The 11,773-nt window shown below is 45.0% G+C and overlaps 1 protein-coding gene across 2 annotated transcripts; it reads left to right on the plus strand.

The window, feature by feature from the left end:
- Nucleotides 1-97: 97 nt before the first annotated feature.
- On the plus strand, nt 98-8,968 carry LOC131261069 (YTH domain-containing family protein). Of its 2 annotated transcripts, none has more exons than XM_058262970.1 (7): nt 98-1,162; nt 1,380-1,404; nt 4,089-4,216; nt 4,313-5,664; nt 5,736-6,460; nt 7,435-7,781; nt 8,089-8,968. In XM_058262970.1, the coding sequence occupies exons 1-7, from the start codon at nt 1,142-1,144 to the stop codon at nt 8,185-8,187; spliced, it is 2,697 nt and encodes an 898-aa protein (XP_058118953.1). In that variant the 5' UTR covers nt 98-1,141; the 3' UTR covers nt 8,188-8,968. The 2 variants fall into 2 exon arrangements, with proteins under 2 accessions (XP_058118953.1, XP_058118954.1); XM_058262971.1 differs by having other exon boundaries at nt 8,053-8,187.
- Nucleotides 8,969-11,773: the final 2,805 nt, after the last annotated feature.

Here is an 11,773-nt window from a genome sequence, read left to right on the forward strand (position 1 = left end):
CCTTGTGTGCAGTGATCTTGAATCGCAACACTTCAGTTGATTCAGCGGCCATATTGTGAAACGTCGTCGCCGGAAAAAAAGAAACGACGGCAGTGCCGTGAAGAGATCATTTTCACCGATCCATTGCTTTTGCAAAAAGACACTACCCATCTTGGCTTGTAACACTTGTGGACGTTCGTGGAAAATTCCGCTTCGAACAGCCTCGAACAACGGGTGCAAGTGTTTCAGTGCAGTGCAGTGCTTTTTCACTCGATTGAAGCATCAGCCCGGAGAAAAGCGTAGGAGCGCATCAGCAGCAGCCGTTTGTGGTGCAGCACACACATTTCGCTGGCGTTTTGGCGGTGCAGCGGAAAGCTCTCGTTACCGTCTCGTTTTGCACACACAGGTACCGTTCGTTCGATCGTGCTTGGCCAATTAGGCGTTGGGTGTTCGCGAGTGGAGTGGAGTGAAAACGGAAGAAATACAAGTGCTTAAGCAGAGTGCAGTCGGAAACCATCCACCATCGCTGTTCGCGTCGGCCGTGCGGCTTGTTGCGGGGTTATTCTTGGACGCATCTCGACGTTTGTTTCCGTTCTTTCTTTATTTTTTCGATTTCGTATCATCCGACTCCGCATCGAGTCACCCGTTTTCGGTTCGTCCGTGTGCTGACGACGAGTGCGCGTGTGTTCCGTGACCGGAAAAAAGTGTATCCCATCTGTCCCCGCCCGCATAACCAAGCGAAAAGCGAATAGGTGTACATTCAACTCAAAGTGAGCCACCGCCAGGGGGAGGAAGACAAAAACTCTACCCACGGAAAACTCCTGCTCTTCTGCTAGAAAAAAGAGGAATTCCAGCGAATTTGCGATAGCCTCTTTGGTCGTGTTTCTGATAGCTTTACTTCCCAGTAACACTAAACGCCACTAGGGGTTTCCCCCCTCGTACGACGCCTTGCACCCCTTTTAGTTGGGAGTTTTCCCTCCAGCAGCAGTCTGAACATACCGGTCGTAGCAAGCGGCAGGGTGTGAAGTGCGCGTGTGTGTGTGCTAGAGTACGAACCACGAACAATAAGTGCGGAGTTGCATACGTGCAAAACTGCTGCTTTTCGTAGGTTACAACTTGTTAGAACTTTCAGCATCAGCAGCAGCCGCAAAAACAACCACCAATGTCAACCGTGTCAGATCAGGTACGCAGAGGCGGCGTGTCGGGTTCGGGGTTGACCGAAAAAAGCCAGACAAACAAAGGCACCCTCTCCTTCCTTCCCTCATCCCGATCCACACACTGTCCCAATGGACATCGATTGGGCCAAGGAAAGGGTCGCGTGGGAGGAAGGAGCAGCAATGGTGCACGGCATTAAGATTTAAGACGGAGATCTAATGTATATTTTTTCTCACTCTTTGCAGCGGATGAAAGGACAAGGAAATCATGGTAAATAGATTCGCCGTTACTGACCCACCCACCCACCCACCCAACCACTCCGCGCCATTGCAAGACGTTTGATGTTTGTTCCGTTGCATTCTGCTTCCTGATGCAAATATGCGACCTTCGGCTACCTTTTCCTTTCGTCGGCCTACTGTGGCGCCCCATGTTTACTGGGATCGATGAAGCAAAAATCTTGTCGTTCTCAATCTCAAATGCAATGAAACACTTGCATTGGTATTATGCCGATGAAAGTGTTTGTACGAGTAAAAAAAACAATTTGTTTGCCTGGTGACCTAAAAAACTTGCTAAAATGATAACGCAGCGACTGTCCACCATTTCCTCATGGACAAAGGGGCAATGTAGGAGTTATCGTACAAGGCCACATCAATAGATACGGGGAACCATAAAGACGATCATGAAACGTCTCCCTTCTGGACGATTTATTTACTATATTTCCGCATATTACATGTCGGGGTGCTGAGGAGCATTTTCCATAAACAAACGTACTATTGTTTGGCCCATTTTACTTGTAAACCCAATGCTACTGCTGGTGGTGCTGGGCCATGGAAATCTTCTCTGTCAATTATTTCACTACGCAGTTGTAGTTCGTTTCATTGAACTTTCACACGATGGAGGGGGAGGAATTGAGTCGACAGCCCGGCGGACGGAAAGCCGACTAATCAGTCCTCCCGAACCGGGGAGGAAGCTGTCGCGTCGGGCCCAAGAAGATCCAGTTGCGACGTCGCTCCTCCCGAATCCAACGAGAAAGGGAGCAGTTTGCCCTTGCATGCGCGTGCGCACGTGTATTTGTGAGTATGTATGTGCGCGCGCTGTTTTTTTGTTACTTCTCTGAAGCAATGTTTGTTTGTACGATCTTCTGCTCGCGGATGCTTTGTGTAGCTTTATATAAACGCGCGTGTCGTTTACGGTGTGGAACAAGAGCGGACGGGAGAGATATGGTTGAAGAAGTCGCCTTCTTCGTACAGTTACAATTCATTGCCAGGGGGAAGCAAGAAAATGAAAACAACTAGGCGTAGAATCCCACTTACACTGAGTTGCTTGGCAACACTGCTTGGATCATTATTTTCTGAAAATCATTGCTAACCAAAGCTCTCTATGATGGCGTGGATCGCAAAAACTAAAAAAAGGGTTTGTGTTAGTAAGCGAGCGTGGAAAAACCAGCAGCAGTTACAGGGACCAGGGAGAAGATACGTTTTGTCTAAGAAAAGCGGCGTCCACCCCGATCAGCAATTCGAGCCCCCAATTGCCTTGTATTTGCCTGTGATTATTTTTCCCCCGGTAGATGAAAGTCACGTCATCTTCACCGGTGTTGGATTGCTTCCGTCGTCCCCTTCCTATAACATCCACCACCCCTTCGTCAAAGCGAGCCTGCGTCCCCATCCGGTGGCTCGCCTAAGCATATTTTCATGATGCTGGACCATCATTCATTGATCGTCAGCCAACTGATGATGATGGTGGTAGTGCAAAGCACTGGCTATGCGCGTGTGTGTGTGTGCATTTCCACGGCTGACGATCGTTGGAAGAATTGTTGACGAACGAACGGGGTCCGCAGTGTTGAAGGAAACATAGGTTGGGAAAAAGAAGAAAAGTACGTTGAACTTGGATTGCTAAACCAGTTTCCTTCCGAGACCTTGGCTAAGATACTCCATCGCGCGAATCGCTGGGATGTGAACCGTATGAACTCGAGGGAGAACCATATTCAGTAGGAGTTTCCTACGTATTCGTATTACTCTTGAACATGGTTCTTCCTACCATGATATTCAGATTATTTCCCTAACAAATACATCCCAAAGGTAGTAAAAATTAAAGATTCGTTAAATAGTTAGATTTGTTTTTGCAAACAAATTAGAACGTTTCCGAGAAAAATAACCTTTGATTGATATGTATTTCTGGGGTTTTTATAAGGTGCAATTTTGGTCCCTTTGGAATTAGTTTTTATTGTGCAATTTTTGTTACTATTACTTTTCAAATGTACTGCCATCGATGATATATTCTTCAAGATTATTACATTTATTTAACTTTAGTTTCTTACACAAATAGATAAAGTATTTAAAGCAGGGGTCGGCAAAGTCCGGCCCGCGGGCCAAATCCGGCCCGCCATCTGATTTCATCTGGCCCGTAAGAAATTTTTAGTGCTTCATACTCATACCAAAAACACAACTCATTTTTTTACGATGTCAGATTTGTTTTCTTCCTAAAATTAAAGATTAAAATTGTTGAACGAGGTGTTTCTGGTATATGTTGAAAAATTAAATCAAAATTTAATGAAAATAATTGTAAAAATGTGTAAAAAGTTTAGCGATAAAATTACAAATATTGTATCTTTTAGCTCATTTTACGTAACTTTACTTTTTAAAAAGTTTATACCATTCAAAAGGGTTCTACTTTGAAAACATTAAATCATTGTTTAAGGTATCCGGCCCGCGCTTTCGGTTTCCTTTTAATCATTTGGCCCTTTTTAGGAAATGTATGCCGAGCCCTGATTTAAAGTACAAGTTATGCCACGTTCAAAACTTTTGAACAGATTAAGTGGGAGATTGCTAATATTTATCGATAAAGGGTAGCTGGACAAGTAACGAAATGGGGAAAATGAGCAACAATTTAAGGGAGAGAAACTAACATCCTTCTGAAAGTTAATCAATTGTTTGTAAATGCATCCTTCCAAACAGGAAATGGCGATTACAATTCTTGGAGTGCGCAAGTGAATCACGGTCCAGGTGGGGTCGGACATCATAAGAAATCGAACGATGACTACTACCGAAATCATGGGGCTTACCAGGGTCATGATAGTGTCAAGGTGAGTTCTAATTAGAAGTTTGTTTTTACTAAGCATGTCGATCTGAGTCACTTTTTTTTAACATGTCAATTAATATCCGTCATCCCTCTTTTCCAGAATGTTGAACAGGGTATGCAAGGTCTCGGATTCGGTTCCTCCGGTTCCATGCACAGCAACAACCATTCATCAGGCGGCGGCGGTGGTGGCAACGCCAGCGTATCGAAATACTATCATCAACAGCAGCAGCAAAAGGAAGCTCCCAAAAAGATGACCTGGGCCACGATCGCTTCGCAGCCGGCAAAACCGCAAGTGAACACTACCAGCACAACGGTGAAGAAGAAGGGACCGGGCATGCCCCCGCCACCGATGATTCCCGGTAAGCACAACATGGACATTGGCACCTGGGATTCGCCGTCGAAGAACGGACCGAGCGCGGTCGTGCCGACGCCACCGCCAATCGTACCCCCACCGGTCCTCGATGGGCCGTCGCCTCTGGCCGATCCGGGCCCAGCGCCGTCCTCCAAGACGAGCGGTGGCCACCGTGACTCCGCCGGTGGTCCGCACTGTGAACGACCGTCCGACCGACAGTCGTCACACCAGTCGTCATCGCATCATCATAACCATCATCATCAACAGCAGCAACAACAACACCACCATCAGCAGCAAAACATGGGACCAGCGGGCATGCAGAGCTCGCGATGGCCCACACCGGGTCAAGCTCAGATTCAGCAGCAGCAACCGGTACAGCAACCGAATAACGAGAGAAATAATGGTGGTGCCACCTCCTCTGGAAATGGTGGGGGTTCATCCGGACCGCATCATAACCATAACCAAACGCATCCGCGAAACCACTCATCGCAGTATCAGGCGCCGCAGAGAGAACACCACCAAGGATCTGGCGGCGGAAACTATGGAAATGCGCATCACCAGAACCACCATCAGGGGGCTCCGCATCACACGAACAACTACGGCCACTCTCGAAGCCACAGCAACGCCGCCCCGTACTCCTCTTCAGGCCGCTCCGATGGACCGGCCGTTTCAGGTTCTTCTGAGCGTCCGCCCATGAATATGAATGATCGTGGTTCTGGTGGGGCGTCGGGCTATCAGCAGCCGCCGCATCATCAGTACGAAAGAGCGCCATTCCATCATCAACGCCCGAGTGGTGGGCCACCATCAAACGCGCATGGCGATCGTGGCGGTGATCGTGAACGGGATCGCGGTGCCTATCAGTCTGGCGGTGAACGTGGAGGCTATAGCTCCGATGTACCATCGACGGCGGCCGTTGGTGGCAACAATGTGACCACCGCTGCCGTACCACCAGTAAAGGCCCGTTCTCCATCACCGTCACCGTCTGATAGCGAAATGGCCGCCAAGCTGGCCGAATCGCAGATCATACTCGACCAGTTGAAGACCAAAAACAACTACAATCCGGCCTCATTGGATCTGCTCAAGACGGCCGAGCTAGCCAGGTACCAAGCTTAAACGTTTATTGTAGTCCTTGTCACTTCATTTCACGTTCGATTATGTTTCATTGCTGTAGATTCTTTGTCATCAAGTCGTACTCGGAAGACGATATTCATCGCAGTATTAAGTACGAAATCTGGTGCTCGACGGAGCACGGCAACCAGCGCCTGGATCAGGCGTTTCGCGAGCGCGAAGAAAAGGGTGGCATGGTGTATCTGTTTTTCTCCGTCAACGGGTCGGGCCACTTCTGTGGCGTCGCGCAAATGATGACCGCCGTCGACTACAACTCCAACTCGAGCGTCTGGTCGCAGGACAAGTGGAAGGGCACGTTCAAGGTGCGCTGGATCTACGTGAAGGATGTCCCGAACTCGCACCTGCGCCACATCCGCCTAGAGAACAACGAGAACAAATCGATGACAAACTCGCGCGACACGCAGGAAGTTCCCAACGCCAAGGGCATCCAGGTGCTGCAGATCATCCACAGCTTCGAGCACCAGTCGTCGATATTCGACGATTTTCAGCACTACGAGAAGCGTCAGATGGAGGAGGACACTCGGAAGCACGAGGCCCCTCCGCCATCGAACCACTCGTACCATAATCAGCGGGAGCGCCGGGAGCATCAGGGCGGCGGCGGTGGCCAGTATTACGATGGCCCAGGAAAGTATCATGGTGGAGGTGGTGGGTACGGCGGCAGCAAGTACAACGATCGGGGTGGCGACGATGGCTACGATGGATATGGCAGCCGTGGTGGCTATGGTGGTGGTGGTGGCTACAATAAGGGCGGCGGCGGAAGCAGCTATGGTGAGTTATTGTTTGCAAAATATAACTTATCTTTACAAAAGTTCGTATGAAAGAACTTTTTTTTGGGTTGACCTTTTGTAAAACCATTGCCGATGCATCAAGCATTATAATGACTGGCTAGTAAATCACAACTAGAGAATGTAATTGGTGCTATTTAGTTTTTCCCTTGCTGTATATTTATAAAAACATTTATAAAGCACAATATTTTGAACTCGCAAAAGTCCTCTTACATCGTTAAATGAGGTATTTCTGGCTATTTCTTCAGACTGATCAATCAGGCTTAGATAATTATGACAGAGACCACGGCAGTTGGCAAATTTGATTCACACAAACTGCCTCGTCGGCGCCTTCAATTTTGTTATGAACTGGAGGAATTGGACACTGAAACTAGTGTCGAATTGGTAAAATGATATCTTCGCTTGATCGACTGCTGACAATACGAAGGAAGACTGAAAAATTATTCACAAACATAAAGAACATGCAATACTATCAGTAAATGAACGAAGGATAATCGTTCGAAAAGAACGTCGAAAAACTACTTTCGAAATATCGGACACAATTACAGGAACATTTTTTGCTGAAACTGTCCGAGAAAAAAATTTCTTAATGAGAAAGCCTGGCGTGAAGGAAACCAGGCATATCTAGAGACAACCCCGAAGAAAAGATTAATATTCACTACACAGTATGCTGATCAGCACGCGAAAAATTGATCCAATGTTTAGTTCACACGCGAAACCAATACTGTTGAATACCGATGGGAAATTGCATGGATTAAATTCGATTCGATTTGTTTTGAGATCATTTAAAAAGCATTCGAACAAAGTTCAGCAACATATAGACTTCCGGTAGTTTATGATATCGAATGCTGGAGGAGTGTAATGTTTAGTACAGCAACATAATATCCTCAAGCAACAGATAACGCAATCACAACGACCTGACCGTTAACCTAATTTATTCCTGGCGTTAAATTTCAGGCGGCTACAATAACCGTAATAACTACAACCACCACGACGGTGGACGCGGCTATCAGAGCTTTGATCGTCGCAACAACAATAGCAACAATGGTAGCAACAACGGTGACGATCACCATGATGGTGGCGCTCCAGGGTCCGGAGGAGCCAGTGGCGGCGGCGGCGGCGGTGGATATCAACCGCGTGGCGGTTATAATAACAGCCGCTCCCGGGACTACTATCGCGAAGATCGACGAGGACCGAACGATTACGGACGTGCACGGGGCAGCGATTATGACAACGGGCGCGACAGCGACGGTGGCATGTACCGGGGTGACCGCGAACGTGGCACTTCGCGGGACCACTACAGGGTAAGTGTGTTTTGCAGCCGTTGATTTGTGATCACTGTGCAATGCAGGAGGTAAAAGCGCTTTCTCCTTGCATGCAGCATTAACAATTCAACGGGGGCATTTGTTAGAGAAACACCACAAAACTAGGTTCATTGGTGTCTCTTGGTCACTTTGAAGTATCCTTGCTGCTTACTCCTCCTTCCTTTTGTGTGCTTTGTTGTTGTGGTCTTTCTGGTGGCTGAATTTGACGTTCTACTCATTCTCTACTTTCAACTTTAATTTTAATTCCTAGAATTAAAATTATCGATTTCGTTGTTCGAAATTCTAGGAACGCAACGATCGCACGATGGGCCCGACAAACCATCATCGGGGCAGCGCCGGCGGTAACAACGGTGGTGGCTCCAACATCTACCGCAATCCCAACTAAACCATAACTCCACCACCAGAGTCCGATCTGCCTCCAGCATGCATGAAGCGTGACAAAAACCTGATCGAGGATCATGCGAAATGAGTACTTGGCTACCTTTATTACACTTTGACACAATTGGCCACACAAATATGATCGAAAACAAACCATGGATTGTTGTGGCTAAGTGTTAACCTCTCCCCTCCCCTCCCCCAACTGGGAAGACAATTTTCTAAAGAATGTTATTTTTTATCCCATGATTTGCGAATCGAGTTTGCACCGTACATTCATCGTCGCTTACATTTACGTCCGTAAAATTATTCCAAACCATCCAATCCAACTGCGCACAGAGATGCATTACGGCAGACGTGTGTATAGATGAAGACAAGTGTTTGGATGATGCTTTAGGGTCGATTTACTTTTGAAATACCCTTTCTCTCCTGCTCTTTAGTGCATAGCTCATTCAAATGGAAATATCTCTAGACATTGCTTTTTTTTTTTAACTAGGCAGCAACTGCCAACGTTTTGATGATGGTGGGAAGAGAAGATAATTACACAACACAAAAAATAAAAGTAATAAAAATACCGAACTGTGGAAAATGTACGGCATCTCGCTAAGCATCTACTACGAGAAAAATGTAATGAATGTATTTCAAATAGTAAAAATGTAGGTAATAGTTGTTGATCAATCGTGTTGATTGAAAAAAGCGCATCCCACTAAATACAAAGTCCTAAATGAAAAAAAAAAAAACAAAAAAAACAACACAAACAGGACAGGAAATTATGTGTACAGAGAGAAGAAGCATCTAAAGCGATGAAAGTTTCATAGAAAAGAAACGAGGTATATTTTAATCATGAAGCATGTTTTTTTAAGTAATAGCGTGAGCCACACTTGATGAAAGTCGGCGTTGTAGCAAATGTGGAATGAAATTAAGGAGACTGGAATGTAATAGGGGGGAGAGGGAGGGTGAGGGGGGGGGGGGTAAACATAAACAAACAATGAAAACGCCGACAAAATATAACCACACCAGATTAGAAATAATCTCCCAGATATATCGCAACGCAGCATCGTGTATGCAACAACACAAAAAAAAAATAATAACGTGACTACAACAAAAACTCACAAGAATGCAACTTCTATATCGTATATACTATACATAAATATGCTATATACTGTTAAGTTATTCATTAAATTATAGCAGTTAAAACCCGTTCCGTTCGCTTCGAAGAGTGAAACGAACGGGAAAAACAAACTAATTACGTGTGTGGGGGCAATGTGAAAACTGATAAAAAAACAAACATAAACTGCATCGCAACTGCATGAATGAACGGACTGACACGTGAACCACAGAGCGAGCACGAAACTTTTAATACGAAAGTACTATTCACGAAACTCTTTGAATGGCCATCCACTGCTTGTGTTCTGCTGGCAAATTCTCGAGAGCCGGGAATCTTTGCGGTGCTCTGTATTGTTCATTTTATCGAACAAGAAATTAAGGACCTATTTTTGGTACACTCAAATGCTGACATAAGTGAACGCAGGAATGTGCTCCCGATGATAAAAAGGTGTATACTTTTTTTTAATAAACATTGCGAGATACGTATAAAAAACCAGATTATTCGATACGCACGATTAGTGCATGATCAATACACGATTAATACAATGGACGTCTGTGTTGTTGCACGTACGCAGGATCGGGATGGTTTCGATTGTGTGCCCAAGGTAAAACTGTAAAACAAAATAAAAGTAAACTAAATCTTCATCCAAAAAACGGACACAACTTATGGGGAAGAGGGAGGGGCATGTGTTTGAAATTGGTAGGTTTTAACCTTCGATACGACGAAACCAACTAAGCTAGAAAATCTTTCCGTTCGGTCGGTGGTTAATCAGAATGGTTCATTTTTTCGTCCCATCCTAGTTGGCGAAAACCATACGAGAGATCATACGTATGGTAAAAGTAGATAAATGGAATCGAAGCAAACAGGGCACGGAAAACATTTTCTCACAAAAAACACAAGAAATCGAGAAGCGAAAACTTTAAGAGAAAAAAATTAATAAAAAACTTTAATGAAAAAAAATATTTAGCAAAACAGTTGGCAAAAACGGTGGAAAACGATTGAGCTGCGATGCATAAAAGGGCGCATGCTTTCACTAAACCTTATGTCCAATGAACGGCGGCGTACTAATGGTTCCCAGTTCTAAAATCGAGCGCTGAAAATATGCAAACACTTCAAATATCACGAAGAATAGAACAACAACTCTTATAATCGAATGTTTTATAGCTCTCGACGCGTCGTCGTCGTCGCCATTGCCCACTCCGCCGTATGTCACCTTTTTCCAGTTCATAAGTGTATGAAACAAACAAAAAAGCATACGCAGAGAAACTACTCTGAACTGATTAGTTATTAGTAGTCCCGAGACAGGCAAGAGAAAAGTATAATAAATAAGAGATTAAACGAAATCAATGAAACACAAGCACACACTACACACTACACTACGGCAACAGTTCTATCCCTCGCGCACCGTCAGCCACCACCCGCATTTGTCCACGAGCTGGCTCGCGTTTAACTAACGTGCGCTGGAATAACGTCAAATTTAGTAGATATTCCAACTCGCTCACCGGGATTCGAAAATGTTTTGGATTGAAGAAACCCAATGGTACGGATTTTTTAAAGGCGAATGGGCGAGTTTTGGGCAACAGTGAACGGGAACGGAAAAGAAATCACTCCTGAATTAAACGAGTGCTTCTGGTTTCGTTAGTGGCTCCTTTTTCGAAACGGATAGGTAATGCGAAAGTGTTCGAAAGGACACTAGCGTGCGGTGCGTATTGACAACAAAGAAGAACATAAAGAATGTATTGAGGTATTGTGAAGGATTATTGAAACAAACACACATGATAAAATAATAAATCTCTGAAATAAACAGTTAGTAATAAATGATCAAATTAGCTAAAAAAAAAACAAACCCGTAAACTAAATCGTATGTAGTATCAGCAAAAATTGACGACTTCACGATGCCCAACCGTTAGTTGAGGGAGGCAGTCACGTCCGGGTTGTTTAAAAATTAAATATCCTTTCACGAATACCATTTCACTATTATGATTACTTGTGCTATCGAAGCAGAATTTGTATAATTTTTTCAAGCACGACGAAGTTATTTTCAGAGTACGAACCCCTCCGTACACTCCTATAAATCGTAAACCACAGGGGAGTCGGTCAAGTTGGTAGGCGGAAACAAAAAACCGTTTGTTCATTTGAGCTTGACGATGTATGTTTATAAATGGTTTTGACTACAATCTCTGCCGACTGGTAACGGATGGAACGATAACACAACATTAGTTCATCCATATTTTAGCTGGCGTAAGCAGCAAACCCTGATAGCGACGTGCGTATGCATACATACCATGTGTTTTGCTGGTGAGTTATATTTCTGTGCACGAAGATTATTCAACGCCCGAGTACGGGCGATCATTGACATAGGGATGGCAACTATTCTGGAAGTGATATTTGGTGCAACAAATCAATTTAGGGGGGAAGACGAACACTACGAAGTGGAAATTTGTAAGAGGACACAGATAACAGAGCATGGCACAAGTGAGCAAAATGC

This window comes from Anopheles coustani, chromosome 3 (genome assembly GCF_943734705.1).
Source record: "Anopheles coustani chromosome 3, idAnoCousDA_361_x.2, whole genome shotgun sequence".
Classification (NCBI taxonomy): domain Eukaryota; kingdom Metazoa; phylum Arthropoda; class Insecta; order Diptera; family Culicidae; genus Anopheles; species Anopheles coustani.

What these genes read in the sequence shown, in the direction of transcription:
- LOC131261069 (XM_058262970.1), top strand. Translation starts at nt 1,142, where the DNA reads ATGTCAACCGTGTCAGATCAG. An exon ending in GAAAGGACAAGGAAATCATG is followed by an intron (nt 1,405 to 4,088) that starts GTAAATAGATTC and finishes CCTTCCAAACAG; the next exon opens with GAAATGGCGATTACAATTCT. An exon ending in CTTCGCGGGACCACTACAGG is followed by an intron (nt 7,782 to 8,088) that starts GTAAGTGTGTTT and finishes TCGAAATTCTAG; the next exon opens with GAACGCAACGATCGCACGAT.